Source organism: Anser anser (genome assembly GCF_964211835.1).
Source record: "Anser anser genome assembly, chromosome: 1".
Lineage (NCBI taxonomy): Eukaryota > Metazoa > Chordata > Aves > Anseriformes > Anatidae > Anser > Anser anser.
This window is the reverse complement of record NC_139720.1, coordinates 95384534-95407450: the sequence shown is the minus strand read 5'-3', so window position 1 is coordinate 95407450 and position 22917 is coordinate 95384534. Positions and strand designations below refer to the sequence as shown.

The 22917-nt window shown below is 40.2% G+C and overlaps 2 protein-coding genes across 14 annotated transcripts in view; one reads left to right on the top strand and one right to left on the bottom strand.

Annotated features, from left to right (window-relative positions):
* The window catches only part of LOC310892522 (uncharacterized protein), a 33683-nt gene that overhangs the window by 9677 nt on the left and 1089 nt on the right, over positions 1-22917 (bottom strand). The window contains exons 2-6 of one of the 10 annotated variants that reach the window (XR_014578194.1): positions 16466-16597; positions 13170-13219; positions 12738-12821; positions 10974-11012; positions 9335-9411 (exon numbers count right to left, since the gene is read on the bottom strand). Coding sequence is in view for 5 of the 10 variants with exons in the window: in XM_083820387.1 (XP_083676513.1) it covers positions 9335-9411; positions 10974-11012; positions 13170-13219; positions 16466-16587 (288 nt within the window). In the remaining 5 variants the exon portion in view is untranslated. Of the gene's footprint in view, positions 1-9334; positions 9412-10973; positions 11013-12737; positions 12835-13169; positions 13220-16465; positions 16598-18992; positions 21679-22917 lie in introns of those variants that run through there. The other 9 variants (XR_014578195.1, XM_083820387.1, XR_014578191.1 and 6 more) reach the window with 9 other exon arrangements.
* The window catches only part of ST3GAL6 (ST3 beta-galactoside alpha-2,3-sialyltransferase 6), a 57584-nt gene continuing 41240 nt past the window's right edge, over positions 6574-22917 (top strand). The window contains exons 1-4 of one of the 4 annotated variants that reach the window (XM_083820361.1): positions 6574-6978; positions 11335-11431; positions 13582-13729; positions 15545-15623. The gene's annotated coding sequence lies outside the window, so the exon portion shown is untranslated. Of the gene's footprint in view, positions 6979-11334; positions 11432-13581; positions 13730-15544; positions 15624-21815; positions 21910-22917 lie in introns of those variants that run through there. The other 3 variants (XM_083820370.1, XM_083820355.1, XM_083820357.1) reach the window with 3 other exon arrangements.

Genomic DNA, 22917 nt, shown 5'->3' with positions numbered 1-22917 from the left:
GCCACAGAGTTTAGCACCAATCCCAAAAAAATCTTTATGGAAGTACTGTACTTTGCTGATGCCTCCCAGCAATTGTCATAACTTTAGGCACAAACATCACAGAAACAGTCTTTTTTTTTTTTTTTTTTTGGTCAAGAATGGAGTGACTGAAAAACACTTCCCTCCTTCATACGATGCAGTTGTGCTTTTCTGCAGAGGCAGGAAAGGGTGGAGAGGAGGAAGTTGCTTTCATGCTCATCTTTCTTGGCTTTTCGTGATCTGGGAGACATTTACATTTGCCAGCTGGGACATACCTGTGCCTGTATTGTGTTACCTGCTAAGGATGATTGACTTTTTTAGGATGCTTAAAAGACTAATTTATGCTGTTGCATGTGCACTAGATTCGTCAGAAGACACGTCATGTATCATGTATGCATTTGCAGCTACAAACAGAAAGTTGGGCACATTTTCCACTTGTAACTCAAATTTTGATAAACCTAAATACAGGACAGCATTTATCTTGTTATCTTGATTCTGTCTGCAGATCCTTTAAGATGAAAGAGTTTGAAGGAATGCTGGAACTACAAAAAAGGTGACAGACAGATCAGTTGTGTGGAGGACCAATGTACAATGCATATCTGTTTTGTGAAATGGACAGATAAAGGCTCTTGTAGGCTTTTGGGTATAAATCTCATTAAATCCACCCACACACTTCTTTCAGAGGAAGATGGCGATATATTCAGGGAGATGTCACCAGCTTTGAAGACATTGCTTCAAGAAATTTAAGTTGTTTTAAAGCAACTTTTTAAGTTGTTTACAGCAAAGGAATGGCACTGCTTTCCAAACATAAGCAACTCTTCCTTTTAGTTATAAAACACTAGTTACTTTCATCAAGCAAAACCATAAGATACATTTTTCTTGTTAACCGTATACCTAATAACATATTTTTTCTGTTGAAGATCAACTTGACCTTTGGTTAAAACAGTACCTCAGGGTAACTATTTAGTGTGTTAAGAAGTGGCAGTGCAGTAGCATTGGCAGAAATAAGAAAATTGAGGCTTCCCTTTTGTTAGTGTAAAAAATTTATATGACTAACAGCCCAGTCAGATAATTCCACAAAGCAGTTATTTTATTTGTGACCTCCATTCTTAAAACTTGGATGCTTAACTTAAAGTATATGAAAGCAAGTCCTACACATTTGCTGAAAGTGTATACCTTTCAAAGAATCTTTGGCAAGGCATTTATACCCGCATGTAAGCTCCAGTTCTTTAATTCCCATGTTTGCTGAGTACCTATGAAGGATTATTGACTACAGAGGACAGTCATTCCATATCTTTAGGCCTGTACTGCAAACAGCGTGGTGTTGGCATTGTAATCTGAGCGATTAAAATGGATAAATAATTGAATACATGGAATATCTGAGGCTAAAATAGACCCACTAAGCATCCTAAACAGATAGCTTCGCTGAAATCAGAAGCAAAATACCCAGTATTCAAACAAGAAATGCTAGCTTCTTGTCTGCATGATATATCCAAGTTAAAAATTAAAGAAAATCAAACCTTGGACCACAATCTCAGGTAGGATTAGAGTCCCAAATGAGAAGAAGGAAGGAAAGAATGATACAATCCAATAACTGAATTCAAAGCCTCCAGTAGGTTTCAGACTCAGCATGGAAACATCCAGGGAGAGAGGAGCCCAAACTTGTTTTTGCAATAAAAAATAAAGGGGCGAACCTTACAGAAGGAAAGGAGTGATGACGTAGCTGATTTGTTTGTGTTAAACTGGTCTTTCAACTGAGCAGAAGACCTAGCTGACTTCAGTGGAGTTTTGCCAAAATAGAACCATGTTAGGCACAGAATAGGATTTCAGAACTTCAGGTTCATTGATGTACTTTATAGCCCCTGGGAAATTGTTTTAATCACCTGTTTCCCTTAGGAAGCGTCCCTATAATGGTATGCTATGATTCTTACTTCATGTTGTGTAGATTTGGTAAAGAACATTCCTTCCCCTAAACTTTCAGCATAGTCTCGCATTGCTTAGTGCTGACGTGAAATAAAATATCAGCAGTTCAGGACTCACACTGCTTTTTTGGGGAGGGCGGGAGGAGGGGGGTTGTTGATGTTTACTGTTGTTTTATTATAATAGCCATGATAGTACATGAAGTGCTTTAGTTCAGAAAAAAAAAATGGTCACTCAATTATTTTTTTTATTAACATTCTTGGGGCATATCAGTCAGATCATACTACCTGTAAAACCTTAAGCGATGAGCAATGAACCCTGAGGAGAACCTAGGCGAATCCTGCTTTGCATAGCATTCTAATGTGGAGAAGCATGACAAGCAACATTTTCAGAAGGTTTGCTGGTGCTGTGATCTTCAATATCTGGGGGATTTGCTATGTGCTAGGCCCTAGTAAAACAGCTTAGTTTTCTGTTGGCAGATGTTATGCCTTTAAAAAAGCAATGCCAACTAGAAATGCTGACCACAAGCTCTTAGAATTTGTTCACTTCTTGAGCCTCGCCTTAAAGGATGCTGAGGACTTGCAGCCCTGGTTCTTACTGCTGAGAGCTACTTCCCCTTGGGACTTTTTAAAACTATCATGAGTTTCAATCTGAGTGTCCAAAAATGAGCTTTCTCGGTGCTCAGCCTATCTTCCTGCTTGGCTTTTATGCACCATGTAACATTAAAAGGGTCTGGATCTGTGTGTCCTCTGCAGCCTCCTACTGCCATGTATTACACGAAAGTGCTGGAAGGTACAATCTTTTCACACAATTCTCTTAAAATTATATTGCTTGTTAAGTAAAATATTAACTTGTGCACGGAGATTATCAGCAAAGCAGAATGAAGGATAATGAGGTGCATCATTGCCCAAATCATCCATTTGAAGATGATGCCAAAGTCACAAGATTTGTTTAAAGTACGTAATAATTTGGGGTTTTCTCTATTTGCCTTTCTGTCTAGGAATTAAAATTTTTCAGCTTTAGATCTTTAACCAGGCTGATGAAAGATTACTTTTATCAAGGGAGTTAAAGGTCATGTGCAGTCATCTGATTGCACGAGTTAGCCTTCAGAAATACCAGCATTGCATGATTTAGCAATATGGTGTAGCGCTGTTTTTCTTTTGTATTGCTTTTCAGCACCAGGGAAAGAATATATTTCTAATAATTCTTCGTAAGAAAATGAGAAAAAAAAATTGTTGCTGTATCTTCAAGGAATGATAATGATTCTTCTTTCTAGCCATAGGGAGATCGCATTTTACAGCATGAGGGTGGTAAGATGTTTCTTTAAGCAACAAGTTCTGTGCAAATGAAAGCTGCTTTAATGAAATCACACTTTTCTTTGGGGGACTATATGTATGTCAAGGCAGGGCTCACAAAATACCAGCCATGATTCAGGCATGCTCATGACACTGGAAGAAAGAAAGTGAATGTCACTGACGACCGTAAAGAACTACAGTATGTGAACATCTTCTTTTGAATCTAATCTTAATGGTTCATCCTTCCTCTGTGAGGGACGACATTCATGACTTTAAAAATGGGGTCATTACTGTGTGAACTGATTCCGGAATCTCTTTGGTGGCCTCAGTGTAGCCTAATAGCCACACATTCCTTAGCAGTGAAATGCAAAACCTCTGTCAACCTCTACTCTCAACTGGAGTTTACTGAAGAGAACTGGCAGTTAGCATGCGTAGACCTTGCACCAGGTCTATTACCTTTCATGCCAGTGGCCACATGAAGATCTCAGTTCAAGACTGGGATTTGGAGGCATGTGAACCTTACTTATGTGGGGACAGAGCATTATGACTCTATCTGTGCTTCATTTCCATCCACTAGTGTGCAGATTAAATCAAGTCAGATTATATTGGATTAATTAGACTAATATACCTTAATTTATTTCTCCTGACTGAAGTGAAATTTGTATGTCTATGTCATCTGTCACTTCTCATTGTTGCCCAAGGACTCTAAGATACATTTATACACCAGAAATTGGCATGTGATGAGCTTCTGTTGGCATTCAGATAAAGTAGCAGTGAAAACAAAGCAATTCCAGGTGGAACTTGGGTTGAGGCTCTTCTACTTAACTGTGGTTTTCTCTATAAGCTTAAGAGTGGCAGCCAGTGCAATTTACTCTGGCCTGATGTCTCTCTTAACATGACTTAAGATTTCCCCTTAGTTTGGGGGTTTGCGTGTTGTGTTTTTTGTTTGTTTGTTTTTCTTTGTTTTTTTTTTTTTTTTTTTGAAGGGTACATTAAAAAGTCTAAATTGCTTTGATTCCGTATAGACGAAATGAAAGAAGTAGTAATGAGAAAAGCAGCTAAGAAGATGAATAAGGCTACAGTTCTGTGGATAGGAAGACTTGAAGTAGGGGTGACATGACTTTCTCTGGGTCCCATCAGGGCCCCCTGCAAGGCAGGGATTAGAAGACAAGATCTCCTGGCCAGTTTTCACAGTTGACTCATATGTTGGTATAAGTCAGGAAAATATGCAAGGGAGGGACAGGGGAGGCTGCTTTACTCTTGGACATGTGTGACTATTTCACAACAAATCTGTGGTTGTGTCTTCAAGTTTTCAGATATGTAGAGCTCAATTATCCCTTTTGGTAAGCAGAATTCAGATCCAAGCCCAAGGACATACACACTCCTAGGCATATCCCAATCTTGAACCATTCATTGATATAAGATGTTAGAACACATAAGCAATCTGAAGTCACACAGGGGCCTTACTCACTGCTGAGACCATGTGGCATAGTCTGTTTGCTGCAAATGAAAGAGGAAGGAATCAAGATAGCCATAATATTTCTAATGACGGTAGAAAACAACCTATATCCTGGGTAAAATTTTCACAAGTGAAAAGTGAATTGCTTAAGAGTGTAACTTGGATTAACAGTTCTGACCCTCCCTGGTAATCATTTAAATGCTGATTTTATTCTTTTTCTATCCACTCAGGGAGCAAGTATTATTATCAGAGAAATTTTGGATTGTCTTGTCATTTTATTCTCTTCAGTTCAGTCTTACTGTTCTAATACATCTTCAGTTTATGCACATCTCCGTACTCTTTATCATCTCTTTTTCTTCCTTTCCTGTCTCTTCCTATCATTTTTTTCCAACTCGCCTCAATTCACTCCATGCTTTCTAGTCTCCTACCTGATCAGTTTTCTACTTAGTGTAACTAACCCTAGTATGTTGGTATGTACTGCATAAATGTGATCATAGCACAGTACAGGGTGATAGGTGAACTGGTATGGTATGATAGAGAAACTGTAGGACCATGTCCTACACATTATTTTTGTCCCATAGGTATTTGTTATAAAACTGTGAGTTGTTGAGTGGAAAACTACATTAACCCAGACATGTTGAACTCACTCAGTTGTTCCTTTCCTTTGAACTCTGCCATTATTCATTTTTTATCAACTCCAGACAGAACGGAAAGTGCCAAGACCCAAAGTGCCAAGACCCAAAGGAAACATCATTAAATATTTTTACCTGCAGTTTGGCTGATACAGTACAGGAAGTGCTTAACTCCAATGAATAAATTTACACAAAAGCAGTCCTTATCAAGCAGTGTTAGTCTTGGAATATAAGAGTTCTTATGCTCTTTAAGTCTGTTCATTCTACCTTGTCATCTCCAGACCATTGCCACATGCACACTAATTAAAAAAGTCTTCTGAGAGAATTGTTTTATCTGCATTTTCCAGGAGAAGTCCTGTGTCAGGGTCCTACTTAAGCAATGTAGGACTGAAAATCACAGAGGAAGATAATAAAGACTGTTGCATCAGTTTGACTCAGTTTACTTCAATCAGTGCAGATACCTTTTGTGGGCTCTTTCCTAAGTCGTATTGTAAATAGCTGAACCTAATTCAATCTGTTATCTATTGTTAAATAAGTTTCAGATTGTCAATCTACATAGGTAGCTATGTTAACTAAATCAGTACAGCCAAGTCAGAGTCAGGTGATTTGGTAGACTCAAACCTTGGCCGGTTGTCTTCTTCCACAGGGTGTGAGGATCATTGCTGATATTTGAAGGTAAGGCATCTGTCATAAGAATTAATTGTTTCTTCATCAGGCCATGAGTAAAGTTCTATTGATCAAAATGGAAAAAATGCCAGAAAGAATAATAATGGACTGGAACAATTGTGCAAAGACAGCACAAAGACAGTCAGCAGCTTTGTGAACTGCTCATTTCATGAAGGTAAGGTTTTCCATTTTTGAAGGATCGGTGCTGTGTTTGGTATTTTTCATGAGACTTCAAATATTGCAGTTAGAGGAGATACATTTGGGCCACTGATCCAGGAGTTAGGAATCTTTCTGACTTACCCAATGTCTACTGCAGAATGTCTTAATATTATCCCAAAATATTACACAATAGCGAAGTATCTTTGGGGGTATTCTGTGGATATAATGGCATAGGGTTCTTAGGTTTCGTTGACTAGAAGTGTTCTGGGTAGTGTTGTAGGACACTCAAGGAATAACACCTATAGCAGGAAGGGACCATTTGGAAATCTCCCAAAACTACTAACCTTCATGAAACTTTAAAAAAAAAAAAAAGAAAAAAAAAAAGAGAGAGATAAATTTAACAGTAAGATAATAATTATTTAAAAAAATAAGAATGGTACAACTCTGGCAGATTTCTTTATATTGATGCTTAACCATATTTCTGAAACTTGCATGTGATAATTATATTTGAACAGTAAAAGACATAATTTCATTTTGCCCTCTAATTGTATGGTAACTCGGAAAAGGGCATTTGCCCCCACAGTTTTAAAACAAAGCCTACGAAGCAGAGGAAAGAGGTGGTTATGAATTCAGTAGGAAATTTTATCTGGTAAGAAAACCAAGAACATGATACAGTAATATGACTCTTTTTTTTCTTCCAGCAAGAAGTGTTTACAGAGGGGCCCTGTGACCCAAGGTTTGAACTCAGTGACTCACAGAAGAGCTAGTCTGTACAAGCCTTGCTGGTCAAAAATTTTCAAATACTGCGTCAGTGAAAATCGCCTTCCAGGTAAGAAGTAATTAAATGAATTGCTATTTCTTGGAGCATTAATTAATTAAAGATTGGAAGAACCCCAAGTGCTTTTTGGCAGTGAGGCCTTGTCTTTGCTAAGAAAAATTGTAGAGGCAGCACTTGGATGTTTGTGCATGTATGGATATATCTTACCTTGAGGTGATGAGTGCTGTCTACATTAGTGAGTAGCACAGTGCAATAGGAATTGATTTGTAGAGCCAAACAGTGCTAAAGACCCTGTGTCTACACTATATGCTTTTTGAGGGCGTTGTTGTTAAAAATATTATATGCTCAGAGACTGTAGGTCTACCTATGACTGTCATTATGACAGGTATCCATCACACCAGTAATGCTATCTTTTTTTAGCCAAAGTAAAGACAAATCATACATTTGTTGTGGATTCAGTACCACATAAACAGCAAAGGTCTTTGTAAAGTTCAAGCAGAAAAGGTGTTTTAAATAAGCATGGGGGGGCTGATAACGAATCTGTAATAGAAGAATTTTGTTGAAAATCCTTGTTTTCCTTCAATAACGCTCTGAGATTGGAGCCAAAAAAATTTGTACAAACCTAAGGCACGAGACTTTTCCCACCTGATGTCCTTGTCTCTAAATTGGAGAGATGTGGATTTGATGGATAAGCTACTTGGTGGGTAAGGAATTGACTGGAAGGCCACACTCAAAGAGTTGCTCAATGTTTCAATGTCTGAGTGGAGATCAGTGACAAGTGGTATTCCTCAGGGGTTGGTATTGGGATAGGCATGGTTTAACATATTTGTTGGTGACATGGACAGTGTGATTGAGTGCACCATCAGCAAGTTAGCCAATGACGCCAAGCTGTGTGGTGTGGTCAACACAATGGAGGGAAAGGATGTCATCTAGAGGGACCTGGACAGGCTTGGGGGATGGGCCTGTGCAAACCTCATTAAATTCAACAAGACCAAGTGCAACGTTCTGCACCAGGGCGAGAGAGATGATTCTGCCCCTCTGCTCTGCTCTTGTGAGACCTCACCTGGAGCGCTGCATTCAGCTCTGGGGCCCCCAGCACAAAAAGGACATGGAGCTGTTGGAGCGAGTCCAGAGGAGGGCCATGAGGATGCTCAGAGGGCTGGAGCACCTCTCCTGTGAAGACAGGCTGAGGGAGTTGGGGTTGTTCAGCCTGGAGAAGAGAAGGCCCCAGGGAGACCTTGTAGCGGCCTTCCAAGTGCCTAACGGGGGCCTGCAGAAAAGCTGGGGAGGGACTCTTTTGTCAGGGAGTGTAGTGACAGGACATAGGGGAATGGCTGTGAGCTAAAAAATGCATAGGTTTAGATTAGATATAAGGAAGAAATTCTTTACTCAGAGGGTGGTGAGGCCCTGGACCAGGTTGCCCAGAGAAGCTGTGGATGCCCCATCCCTGGAAGTGTTCACGGCCACGCTGGATGGGGCTTTGAGCAACCTGGTCTGGTGGGAGGTGTCCTTGCCCATGGCAAGGGGTTGGAACTAGGTGATTTTTGAGGTACCTTCCAACCCAAACCATTCTATGATTAAAAACTGAGAGCACCATACAGAGCAGGCTTTTAAAGAGGCTTTCTTAGGACAGCAGATCTTGGTAGCAGGGCAATCTCTTTGCAAGTAGTCAAAGAATTGGACAGAAATCAGGGACATCAGTGGTGAAAGGATGACTGAGAAGGGAGAGAAGCCTGTTGGATATGTGTTTTTATTTTCATGGGGAGAATAAAGGAGAATACTGAAGGTTAAGGTGCCTGAGGAGAAAAATGAATATATGGGAATGGGCATGATTTAGAGCAGAACAGAAAGCAAGGAACTTGGTGAGAGGCTATGAGAGAAAATAGGACTACCAAAAGGGTATCCACCTGGGAAATAAAGTCACTCAAGATAAGAGTAGGTTACGGCTCATTTACGAGTGAATATGGACATCACAGGAACAAATTGACAGAGAGAGTGAATACAACTCTTCCCTTGTGGAAATGCTGGCCTAGAATACCTCCGCCAGACTTCTCTATTGGTTTTCATCTTCAACTACCAAGAAATGTGTGGCATAACAGATATACCTTAATCAAGAGATCTGATTTAAAACCCAAAATGGCCATTATGAAGGGAAGAGAGGAAGTAGTGGGTATATGGGTGTGGTTCCTTGATTGTAGTTAACTCTGTCACGTGATTGCACATTCTGGTTCTATTACAGAGAGTTAAAGCATGATGTAGTAAATAAGGCAGGTCAGAAAGAGCTTAGGGCTTCTCTGGGTAGCTGTAACTGGTTTTGAAGGTGGCCACTTATGTGGAAATTCAGAGCTTCTGATCCGTTAATACTCACGACTATAAACTTTAGCTTCAGATTTAACATCAGTTTTACCTCAATTGGTTCCTTTAAACTTTGTTGGCCATTTAGTAGTGTTGATTGGTCTTCTGCTGTGGATGTTACCAGGAGATCTGAATTCAAACAGAAATACATGGGTTGTGAATTTGTGCTGGCTAGCCAGTGCACCAACACTGCAGTAGACAACAAACTCCTCTTTTCAGTTCATTGCTGTTCTGCCTTCTCTGAGAAGGTGCAAAGCTTCTAATAGGAAGCACACTGACAGTCTCTAATGTTATGGAAATTGTGGTGAAAACTTTGTGGAGTCTCATCATTGTATCAGAAACCAAATGGGTCAAGTGGCACAGAGCAGATAGCTCTTATTTCTTTAAAAGCATTTTTGATTGTAGTGTAACTTTACACTCATTGAGTAAGTCAAGCAATACAAACTTGACAATATTTGTAGCTACTTATATTCATGACATTTTGTTCTGTTTACTTCTCAGGAAATTGTTTCCCTAAGTAGCAAACAGGATTATGACTGTGGGTGACAAAATGCTTATTAGGTTTCTCCAGGATCACATTTCTACTATTGTGTGGTAGTTCTTAGAAATCTGAGTCATGTCATTTCCTGATTCAGAGTTTCACTGGTGAGCTGCCTCTTGCTACTTGCCACCTTTCCACCCCAACACATACCCATGCCTGCATGCATATGACAAAATGTTTCTCATGTTATGCCAAGTGACCTATCCCTCCAACTATTACAGTATTATAAACAGTCCATTTTTGAACAAAACTCCAAATAATGAGCTTGCCTCACTCGTGTTTTTTTTTTTGGTCTTTTTGTTTGTTTGTTTCATATTCAATTACATATTCAATACATATTCAATACATATTCAATACATATACATAATTCAATTACATATTTCATATTCAATTACATATTCAATTACATTCATATGAGCAAACTAAAATCAATTTTGAACCAAGATGCTGCAAATCCCCCTGTAAATTTTTCCCCCAAAATTACAGTCAGTAATTACAAATGAGGAAATCTACAGTGTCAAGATTTGTTTGTAAGCAACTGAAGAACAGGACAAATAGATAAACTTGCCAAACCTATCTTATAAATCTACCAATATATTATTATTTGTAATAATTAGGTTTGAGTCTTTCACTTTTTGCAAGACAAATTATTGGCACATTTGGTATTGATAATTGACCATATTGTTTGCAGGGATACAATATACAGTCTTGGCTCTAGCAAGATAAACCAGTAGATGCAGCTGAGCCTCCAGATGTATAAACAAAGAGTGGAAAATTTGTATTACAATTATGAATAAGCTTTTTCATATATGGTGTATCATGGACATTTTTTTTCTCCATAATTGATAAAGAACATCCGCCAGCCCAAGTATCAGTAAATCAGTCTGACCATCCTGCACAGGTGAAACTTGCAAAAAAAACTGTACCGGTTTTGAAAAGAAAAAAAAAGGGGGGGGGGTTGTTTAGCTGAAACTAAAAACTAATAACTATCAGAATTGCTTTATGCTTTATCGACTATGGTGAAAAAAAATGTCCACAGATCAGAAGCTAATCAATCTTTGTTTCTCTTGTTACAGTGGCAGTTGCATTTTCTGGTCTCTTCTAGCAGGCATGACTACAAACTATACTAATCAAATGAGTGTTTACTTACAGCAAAGTGGAGCATCTTTCATTCTCAATTTTTTTTGCTCTGACAAAAAAAAAAACAGTTGTTTAAAGTTTGTAGTATAGTATTTAAACACAGGTGTGGACGTAGAATTGTTTTAGACTACAAACAAACATCAGAATGGTCAGATCTGCATTATGTTTGTTTTGCCCAGCATTTAAATCAGCTTGGCTCTCGTTTTATTGCCTCTGGGGACTGTGGATACACTTCATTTTAAAATTACTGGTAGATAAAGTAATCTGATTCAGGCTCTCTGTTGAATTCTAGCTTATCGTATTTGAGTCTATGTTATTTCTTAGTTGAAGGTATGATTTTTGTTCTTTTATTCCCCCCTCCTGTTGCTTAGGGAAAGCTGCTTTTGCTGCATTTAATCAACTCAACAGCCAAAAATATTTCATCTTTAACATTTTCAGCAAATCAATCCCTAAAGACATGCTAAAGAGGTAAGGTGAAACCAGCTTTTGCAAATTTTGGCATGCATTCTTTCTATTTTAATTTTAAAATTATTTTTTCTTTAAATGTCATCTGTTTTCATGCTGAAGGTTAGAGATGTTTTTGAAATGTGTATTTTTTAATCTGTCAGAGGCTTTCCTCTTGAAACTATCTACTGTAATATCTGCAGACTGTTACTAATTACTGATTGTTCAGACCTGTATTCACCCATCTGTCTTCCCAAAGATATTATATCACCTTCTCAAACCTCAAAGAAGATAGAACAGTAAATTCACATTGCAGAGGACTTTGAAAATCAATAATTTTATTTTCAGTCCAAAATACAATAAAAGATAATTGTTAAGCCCTCCACAGAACAGAAATCTGAAAAGTGTTGGCTTGCTGATTTCAACAAATAAGGACCAAGGAAGATTAAGAAATTGCAGGCTTCTAATTTCAAAATCTCCTAGATTTGCCATAAAACCTGGGGTTTCTTTGCTCCCTTTTAGACAATGTGGTAGTGGGATGCCCAGGGACGGGAGAGGAGGGGGCATCTGTGATTCTCTAATTTCTGGGCTATTGGAGCAAGGAATCAAAAAAATCCTGAAGTCCCGTTCTCAAGAGTGCTGCCAGGATCTGGAGGACACCTGCTATTCCTGACTCTGAGGGGGAAAAAAAAAAAAAGTCTGCTTAATAGGGCTGCCTGCAGGCCAAGATACCAGAAGCACACTCCACAGTCCATCTTCTGAACTTTTAAGGAGCCGAATGAGTAAACCAGCAAGAATTCAAGCAGGATTCTGAGGGACAAGTGCTTCTTGCCCTTGACTGAAAATGTACAACTGTAATTGTAGATGAGGAAAAGCAAGCAAAAAGGTAGAACACAATGATGATGACGGAGCAACACAGGGGGTGCTGCTAGAAGTAACTGGCCACGGAGTCAAATGCCTCTGATGCAAATCTCACAGAATTTCTACTTCTTGGTGTCACATAGTGACATCAGATCTGCACTGGCTTGAAACAAAACTGATCCTCTACCTCATTTTCATAGCTACAACTTGCCTCAATGTTTCTGTTCCCATGCTCAGAAATGCTTTCTGAGTCAACTGAGAGTTGTACACAGGACCCACAGGCACCAGAAACTGAAGACAGATCTGGACCAAGATGTGTCTGAACTGAACTGAAGTGTTGGTTTTCTTGCTTTTCAGACACGTTGGACTTAGGTAGACTTTAGACTTTATTTTCAGTAAATGGGTAACATTTGTTGAAAGAAATATTTAACGAAAAGATGTCTAAAAAAGTCTTTGGGGCATTTTTTACCTTTTTTTTTTTAAGCTGTCCTGTTTGCTTCTCTTCATGTGGCCTAGGCTCCTTCTTCTACATTTCCTTACTGGTCTGAAAGAACTGAAAAATCAAGCTATATGCCATCACTTCTGTGGCACCAGTTTGGTGCCTTGGTTCATGGCACAACTCTGCATGTGTTTTGGAGAGTGAAACAAATGTCCTTTTTTGTTCTTAGAAAGCAAAACATTTCCACTCGGAGAGTGGTATATTACAAGACTCAGTTGCATTTATTTTGCTGAAGTTTTTTAACATTTAAAGGCATCTTGAAATATTTTAAGAGAGCACTAAAAATATTGGGTAAGTTCTACTAACAAATGATAGTTAAGTTAGTATGAAAGTTTTAGTAATCACCTACTTTGCATGCATTTTGTATGGAAGAAAACCTGTTCAGAAAGTAGGCCGTGTTACCTGCCACACACGCTGTCTCTTCAAAACCAGACGCAGCAGCAGATTGATCCCTTTTGAAAGAATAACATCAGATTAGAGAAGAAAGCTGGAAAGAGTAAATAAAGGCAAGAAGTTGCAACTTTAAAAAGTGAAGTCTTGTGAGTTTTCTTATTTCTGAAAATATGTCTTTACTCCTTGGTGTTACTTCTGAAAAGACCATCTCTGCTTCTAAGAGATTAAGTGCATGTAATTACTGTAACTGTTGGCATCCCATGCTATTTGCCTCTTCTGGAAAGGTTGCAGGAGCCTTCTTTCCTATAAAATAGACCTTTGGACTTGCAGTATTAATGTTTCAGATTCTGCTCTCAAATTTCGCTATTGTTGTTTCTCTATTGTTCCCTGTTGTAAATCATTGTTCATGATTGCTTTTCAGCAACAGTAGCACAGTAGCATTGGGGTAATTTTCATGTTTGTTCCACATGTTCATGACACTGTAACATCAGAAGAGTTACAAGAACATATCCACCTGCAGGATGTGGACTCTTCTAATGATTTTGGGTCAAGCTTTCTGTCACCTAAAGGTAACTGTTCTCTTTATAAAGTATCCTCTGATTTCTGAATTCAGCTGTTACTACGTGTTTAAGCAAAACTTATAGGCAACAGTCCATCAAGATTGTCTTTGTTTGCTGTTGGGATACAGAACTACCTTCTAGTAGCTCCTACCGACCTGTATATTGGGAAATCCTTAACAGAACTATTTATTTAAATAGAATTATTTCTGAAAAACTATTACATATGTCTACAGTAGAGTTGATTTGATCAGAGACTTTTGACCATTGCAGTTACTGGGTTACCCAAATTTCTTTAGGTCATGGGATAGCTGGCTAAACTGGCAAAACGAGGCTGTTTGTCCCAGGTAATTTAATTCTGTAATTAGTTTTTCCCCACTTCCTAAGTACCTTCGGGACAAGAGTCAGATCTGGTTCAGTTATGTTCACAAGAAAGTATGAATAGGCCATTTGGAAAGCTGAGCCTCCCAATTACTAAAACAGAAAAGAAAAAAGGAGAATACTTGAGGGGAAAAAAAAAAAAAAAGTAGAAAGGTAGAAAATGTTTGTAAAAAACAGGCAATGAGATGGATTCTGCACTTTGTGGTATTGCTTTAAACAAAAGTTGTTTCAGTGACATGAAATCTATATTTATATAATAGGAATATCTGAAAGGCAGCTAGGCTTCACTTGTGCTCTTGCCCAGGCTAACTGACACTTCACATATTCTCATCAAGTTCAACGATCAGCTCAAAAGCACAAATGTAGATGGAAAGATCAGCTGTGCAAGGGTGAGAGTAACATAACGGAAAGTTACTTAATCTGGTCACACTTCTGTGTGACACCTAAAAGAAGGTGTGAGTTTGCTTGCAGCCTCTTCTCAACTAGGTAATTATAAACAATGGCCAGTTCAAAAATAATAATAATAATAATAATAATAAAAAGCCAAAGCAGCATTGTTTGTATTTATAGTTTTCTGACTTAGTCCTTCCATGCTTTTAAGGCAAGAAAGAGAGAGGTGAAGCTCACAGGACTTAAAATGATGCCCATTTTGTGGGCAGAGTTTCACCCCAACAAGTTTTCATGCTCTTGCCTATGTACTTACATACCATGCTGAGCTAGATAAATGCACTTTCTAAATCTATCTTCCAGCTAATGAAAGCCAAGTAGCAAATGATGGATTTCTCTAACAAGACTGAAACCTCAGTGGCATCATTGTGCTGTAGTCAAACGTACACTAGTAAGACTGGTTCCAAGAGGACTCCTAAAATAGGCGCTGAAGATGTAACCTGACCCTGGGCTCTCTGCAGAGCCAGCTGCAGAGGAGGAGAGCTGCAGGCTGCACCTCACTCGGTTAGTTCAAGGCGATGACTGTTAATGGAACAACAGCGGTCTCACTTCTGATCCCATTGTGCTTTCCAAACTGGCAGTGCCATGGCGACTGGAATCCTGCCTCTGAGTGTTCCAGATTCACCTTCACTGCCCAAGGAGCCCACATTTAGTTAAGGGTCAAGGTTAATATGTCTGCAGTGTCATTAGTCATGGTAGAATGTAGCTCAAGCCTGTGCTAAGGTCATCACAGGGGGAAGGGCAGGAAGTTACTCTCTAAACTGCTCAAAAGCTGCTGCCAGTGCTTTCAGCCTTTACACAGTGAGAACTGACTGAACAGGCAAGACTCCTTAGCTGGGTAAAAGCTAGTTTGAATTACTTGTACAGCACAACTTGGCTGAGTACCACTGAGAATCTGGACTGAGGACGTCGCCTCTTTATTCAATACACTACAACTATAAACTCTTTGTTTTCATTAATTTCGAGTGGATCACCATCATTTTCCTGCTTATAACACAGATTCAGAGCATGGACAAAAAAAATGTGGAGACAAAGACAGGAGGAGAGGTGTCCTGAGTCCATCTGCCAAGAGAAAGAGGTACCTGTGCCAGAGTTGTTTATGCCAATCAACAAGAAATGAGGTGGGCTTCTTCACCACTTCTTCTGCAAGTGGGTTTCCCTGAACCTTGCTCATGATTGTCCTTATGATTTTCCTGTAATTTCCAGTCTCTCTGTGTGAATGATTGCTCATCAGGACTGAGAAGACCAGTGGTGTCATCAGAACTGGTTCTCCCACTGCCATAGGCAACTACATGTAACAGGCATGTGGGCATTTTAAGTACCCATAAGGGCAGCTGTTTGGGTTTTTTTTAGGTGCAAGAAAGGAAATTAGCCCCAGGCTCTGATTCCTGGCTGGCAGGCTTAAGTAGGCCTTATCCCACAAAGAGAAAAAAGGCTAGAGGTATGCCTATGCCTTTTGAGGGGGGAGGAGCTCCCAAAAAGGGAGGGTACAAGTGTATTCCTAAGAAAAAGGGGAGGTTTTATCTAGCAAAAGTGAAGGCTACCAGACCTGAGGGTAATACTAATGAGATGGAGTTCTTTATGGGAATGGATGTTAAGAGCAGAGGGAGAGATTTTGCACCAGAAGAGACGTAGTAGTTAGGGACCTGGATGATTTGAGGCAGGGCTGTGATGGTTTGCATGGCAATTTTTTTGTTCAAAAACATCCATAAAATACTGCCTTTATATACCACCAATTCACCTTGTGCCACAGAGTCCTTACCAGTACTTTACAACAAATTTGAGGCTTGTAGAAAAAGGCTAAAGAGCCAAACGATAATGTGCCACAGACAGAGGAGCAGAAAGTAGAGCAAGGGTACCAACTAGTTTCCAGGTTTGTGCTATGGCAAGGAATTCATTAAATTCACAGCCAGTTTGTACCTCTTTGTTCTCATGCCAGCATTGTTTAGCTCCTCTCGCAAGACAGGCTCTCCATTCTCCATGTAATCCTTCTCTGCATCTTTTTTGGAATTGTTTTCTTCTTGAGTGTGAGAACACATCATATATTATGTCCTGGGGAAAACACCAGTTTTGTAGAATTGCATAAGTTCTTCTCTACCTTTAGTAGAGAAATAGTGCCTTTCCTATGGCATGTTCTCCTTTTCTATGAACAGCTGAAGAATTATTTATTGTTTATGTCAGTAGTCTATGTGTCCTATCCCACTGACTTTGACAAATCTGGCCTTAATCCCATGCATCTCAATCTCTACACCACAGCTATCTTTGCTGCCCAGCACTGTTTGCCATTTGTGGCTCCTAAGAACATCTCTGTAGTGTTTTTGTTTGTTTGTTTGGTTGGTTTTTTCACTTATTCAGTCCTAGAGTGCTTGCAAGAAGATTTTTCTCGTTTGTAATACATACGTTGGATAGTTTTTATACCTTTGATTAGATATTTTCCAACTTCTCACCACCTTCAGGTCTCTCAGCTCTTCAGTCCAGGTAAATTCACTAATATATTTCCTTAATCTGACAAAGTTTGCCCTTCTGAAGTTGGAAAAAATTAATTACTCACCTGCTTCTGTTTGTTTTTCTGTTTAATGTAAATGGAAACAGTTGCTGAGTAATCAGCCCAATGCTATTTTTGATAACCAGCTTTTTTTGAATGTATTCATTACTTACTAAGTTGGGGTTGTCTCTTTTTGTCTCAGTGACTTCTGTCAGTTGAAGAAATCTGTCAGCTATCGGTCATATGGCAAGCCGGGCACAAGTTTATTAATAGAACCATTTGTTTCCCAAGTGGTGTCTGGAAAGTTAAAGTTGACCATGGCACAATTCCCAGTAATGTTTCTATAATAACATTTCAATGACAGACCTCTTCTTGCACCTTTATATTTTAGCAGCAGACAAGAAAGGCCAGGTTACAATGAGATGTCCAAAGTGAAAACAACCATCCCCCAAAAAACAAAGGCTGTGAACAGGTGGTCTGGGCTGCTGGAAGTAGCACTTCCTGTTCATGTACAATGGGGAATTTTATGATGAATTAAATGATGATGAGTTAAAAGACAAACAGCTTTAAAATAAATTGCAAAGATCATTTGGTGTTTTCCACTAGGCTGGATGAAATGGCTAAACGCTGAAATAAGAATATTGTATTAAGATTACAAATGCCTTTGTTATTGGCCTATTGATCATATTCATGTGGGTCAGATCTGGCTTCCTTTTGGAAAACGAGTTGAGCAGTAGAAGAAAACTCCCCTTCATGATTATACCTGTGAGTTGAGGACACCACCCTGCCCTTTTCTGCCTTAAGGCTGCTCTCTTCAGCCTAAAGTGCCATGAAAGCCTGACTCCCTCTCCCATGCCACCAGCCCAATTTCCTGTGGGTAACTACTGGAGTCATCTGACCTGTTGCAAGTGGAGACCTTTCAGCCCGTAGCAATAGTCATTACCTGGCAGAATCTGTAAGCTAATTCAGTCATGGGAAGAACTGCATTTCAAATTTTCCCAGTTGTTGTACCTACATCCACGACTTTGAGTGCAGCTTGAGCTCTTAAGTATAAGAAATATTAAAAGCTCTCTTCTCCTTCTCAGCCCCTGTCCTTCTCTCATCGAAATTTGGCTGCTGTTCACATACTACAAGGCTTCTAGCAGCTTCTGCCATACCTTACTTGATTTATACTGGCTTCCCTAGCCTTCTGAGCCTCTTTCTTCTTGGGGTCTGTAGCTATTTGTATCATTTTTATATCCCCGTCTCTTGTCCTGAATTGCTACATCATATTTTCAAGCATAAGCCCAATCTGAAGAGTACTTGGAGGAAAAACGTGCACCCGTTCCCAGGTTTTTAGCTCTTGCACACTGGTTAAGAAATCTGGTCTGGTTAAAGAAAAAGGCTGAAAGTGTGAAGACGGGATATCTCATATACAAGAGCTGCAGTAGCTGCCTTAGTGCTTGCAGTAACGAGTGGGCTAAACAGGTGAAGCCAGAACAACACAGGACAGAAACCTGGTGGTCTGGAGACCAGAATGATAGGCTGTGCAGTGAAGAGCCAAAGGAACAAACAGGGAGGTCTTCTTAAAACTCATGAAGAAGGAAACTGAACATTAAGCTGTGCTTACAGTGGGAAGGGCATCTCACATGCTATTCTCTTCTTGAAACAGCAGACAAGGAACAATGAAACCTGGCATGGTACTGTAGGAATGACAGGGCCATCATAAAAGGCCGTATATTTCATCTTTCAAAAGCATCTTATATCAGCGAGCCAAGCACGTGAGGCCGAGTGGGTAGGGATCCAGAGGCACAGGCACAAGGACTTCTCGTTCCCTCTGAGCTCAGAGCCCAGCTGCATTTGGCACCAGGGCTGTGCCCTAGCAGCAGACTGCAAATGAAGGTCTCCCACTGCCCTGCCACCCCCTCGGCTGAGTACTCCCTCCTGTGCCCAGCCTCACTTCTCTCCTTCTCTAGGTCTTACCCCATGCCAGATGCCATGGCTGGCATCCTCCGTGAACAGCAGCCCACTGTGTGCCTGCGAGTTTTACAGGGAGGGAAGGTGACTGCCGCCTCCCCGTCAGATGTATGGGAGAGCTGGATCTTGCGAGGTCTGCCTCCTGCCAGGGAAGGGAACGTCAGCCCTTGTCCTCTGTCCGTAAGGGAAGGGCTGCTGTCAGTGCTGTGAAGCTTCTGTTTGGGTTAGCCTTGGATGCACGCAGAGGTGGAGTCATGCTAGTGTGTTGGCAACACGGAAGGATGGATGAGTGTGAAACTTGTCCTGAGTTCTTTGTGACAGTGTATTTTAATGGAAATAAGATAACAAATGGAGGCGAGATCTGTTTTTTGATGTTGTTCTTGACCTGGTGAAAATGAGTAGCTGCTCAGGATGCATTCTTCATGATTTTGTAAGCCCTTTCTCCTTCTTCCTGTTTTTCTCCTCTTCAAGTGGGTGTTTCACCTATTTCTTCCTCTGTGCACACCCAGTGAAGCACAAGGATGGTTAGTGCTTATTGGATAATGTCTTTCTTTAAGGGTTTTGCAAATGCTCTTGTGCATAGACTTATGCCTTGAGGGCTTCATTTTGCTGGGCCAGTCGGGCTTGCTCATGTGCTCAGCACTTCAGATTGCATTGAACTGGCTGACAGGGAGATTGTCACAGCCCACCTGGCTTGCCTCCACAATGTTTCTTGCTGGTTTATGTTTTGTTTGCTTGTATCCTGTTTCCTAGATGGAGTGCAGGAGCACTGCACAGCCCAGGATAAAGCATTCTGTGAACTTCCCAGAAAAAAACTGTCCCTGTGGACCATGTGAGCAGTCACAGCCTAATGCAGGTCTTTGGTTGAACAAGCCTTGAAAAATGACCTCAGACTAGGTGGGGGTCAGGTCTTGTGAACTCATGGCTAATGCTGTGGATTCTGATGGGAATTCCTACAAAAACTGCCCAGATTTTTTTTTTTTCAGACCTCCTGTGGCAGGCTTTATCAAGTTGTCTCCTTGCAAAGAGTCTGTGGCAGAAATATCACAGGGCCACAAATCAGTGACCAAAGAAGCTGCATGAGGATGAGTGCTTGCCACAGCTTGTGGCGTCAGTGCAGTAGTTATCAGTCCCCTGGCATTTGGGGTGGGGGAACTGAGAGAAACTCTACAACAGAGTTGTACTGAGCCAGGTTTTGGAGCTCTGTAACAGATTTGGGCATGTATGGGACTCAGCTCAGGGCTGTTATGATGGTGCAATGCAAAGGAGATCAGTATCATACAGTAGGTGGGCTGTAAAGCTAGAAAATGAGTGGAGCAGGGATGTTGCGACAGTCTGTACTTCTGTAAATGCATTCATCTCTTAAAGTCATTAACAAACGGGACAGTTCAATTGCATTTTAATGCTAGGATCAGAGGTGTATGGTAGATTGTGTGGAGCATTGCATGCACAGAGCCAGATTACCAAAATCATCTTGCTTTCTAGATTGCAGGGGAGGAAATCGCTTTCATGATGCTGCAACTTTCCATTCTGTTTATTCTGTACTCTCCACAGTTTTGTTTTTCCCATGTTCAACAGGTTTCCCTTCAATTCTCTGTATTTTTGTTTTGTTTTGTTTTTCTCTCATGTTACAAACTGGGGTAGAGTCTGGGTGTAACTTTTTCTCAGTTTAGTAGTGACTCAGGAGGTATGTATTTTCCTCAAGACCTTAAATATGACTCCATTCTATGTAGATTTGTTTTAGCTATTGCTTTGCATTTAGAGGTTTCTGTAGCTTTTATGTTTGGTTCGGGGAGAGATTTGTGTCTCAGGAGAGTTGATTTTGAACTGAAATGGCAAAAAAAATTGTTGACTTTTTGGTGACATGCATTGTTTTTGCTTGCGGGAGCATTCATTTGACTTCCTGCTAGTCATCCTTTTCCAAAGCATTTCGAAGGCTATTCATTGTTGTCAAATCATTGCTGATACTGTTTGTGTGCAATGGAATATATCCCAGAGAAGTGATCCTTATACTTTCTGCCAAATAAACGTGCCAGTGTTACAGATCAGTTATTAACTTCTTGGTTGTGCAGATCATTTTGAAAAAGACTAAGAACTAAATGCACTTATTTATTTTTCACCACATTCGTTGTTCAACTTGGCATTTGAATCCTTGACTTTAGTTAGACAACAAACACCAGCTTTCATTCTGTTGCTGCCCTTAGATAGTTGCAGTTGCCAAAAGAAACCGAAATGAAAGAACTATTAAGTAACTGCATTATTACATTATTTGACCAATGCAGCTAGATTTTGGGCTTTTGCATTTTTTTTTTCCAGATAGAAGTGTTTTCAGTTGTCTTATATGCATTTCTTTTTATTTATTACATACACACACAGCCTTAATGCAGGGGAATCAAACTGTCAGCAACAGGTCTTCTCCTTAGAGCTCTCTATATCCTGTGGACTTCTGATACAAATGGGAATGCTTGGCTCTTCCTAGAGTTAGATGAGTTGTGCAAGACTCCTGGAAAATTGACAAGCACATAACTTACAGCCAGGTGTGAAGTCAAATGACTTCCTCTAAGTCATCAGAGAGTATCGCGGTAGGAACATTGTATATATCTAACTCACTTCAGAGGCAACGGCAACTTGAAGTGGCCTCCGAGCCAGTGGCTCAGCCCTGCTAAAAGCACGTTCATGTTCTTCACCCCTGTGTTTTGTCAGCCGGCCCAGAGATCCATGCTATACTGTTATCAACACCCAAGTTAGGCAGTGTGAAATTAGCTCACGCCCATGAACTCACGCGCAAAAGATGCAGCTGCAGTATACACATCCTGTCTGGAACAGAGACAGGAATAGGATCTGTTTCCTCAAGGTTTCCTATGCGCCCCCGCAGTGAATTGTCCCAGCATCTTGTACTGCAAAAATCTGGCACATCCCTAGAGTAAGTCCATCCTGTGTCCTAAACAAAGGAGGGGCCTCGCAAAAATAAAGCAAAGCTAAAACAATATAACACTGGGCGTGCATAAGGTAAGACTGCCATGAAGCATAAATGCAAGGGGATTGAAGCAGAGTCACATAACCAATCAGCTATTTCCTAACTTCTGACTCCTTTGTTGCATGATCTTAATAATTTTTGAATTGTTTTTGTGCTTATAATACTGAGGTGAATTGAAGGATAAGGGCAGAAGAGATGAGAGGTGATACGAGAAAGATAATAGCAGCATTAGTAAACTAATTTTGGGAGGCAGATATTTTAACTATGTACTTTGAAGCAGCTTGGTTTTGTAAAGGCCGGGATGTGAAGGGTGAAGACCTGAGGAACTTCTTGGGAGAAAGGGGCAAAAGTATGAAGGTATTTTCAGCTCAAGGCAAGACAGATTACAAAGGGCTGAACTTTGGTTCCCAGCCCAGAACACATTGAAAACCACCATGGTTGGCTACAGACTGGGATAGTCCCTTAAGAACAGACAAAATTTCCCAGCTTTTAAGCTGTGATATTATTATATGTACATATAGGCTGTATAAAATTGCTGCTGGTGGAGTCGTTCCCTGTACTTTTTGAGGCTGACCACAGTAGTGACAGTGGTAGCCACCTAAAAATACACAACCAGAAGCTGCACTTCCAGTAAAGGAAGCATTGTTCTGATCCAGTGCTAACACGGACTGCAAGCTCCCTTAAACACCGTATAGAAAAACTTCAGATTAGGAACACTGAGAATCGTAATGTTGGAAGCAGGAAAGGACAGTTAGCCTATTAATATGATACAGTCCCTGGACAAAATGCAGCGCTGATGCATGTGCAGTGTCCGATTTCAAACCAAGTGGTAGGTTTGTTTTTTTTTCTTGTTTTTTTTTTTTGCATCTCCTTTGTCACTGGCAGAGCTATTAATTTCCTTTTCCAATAGCAACGCTCTGCCCCGCGCAGTTGGGTGCTGCGGCAAGGGGGTGT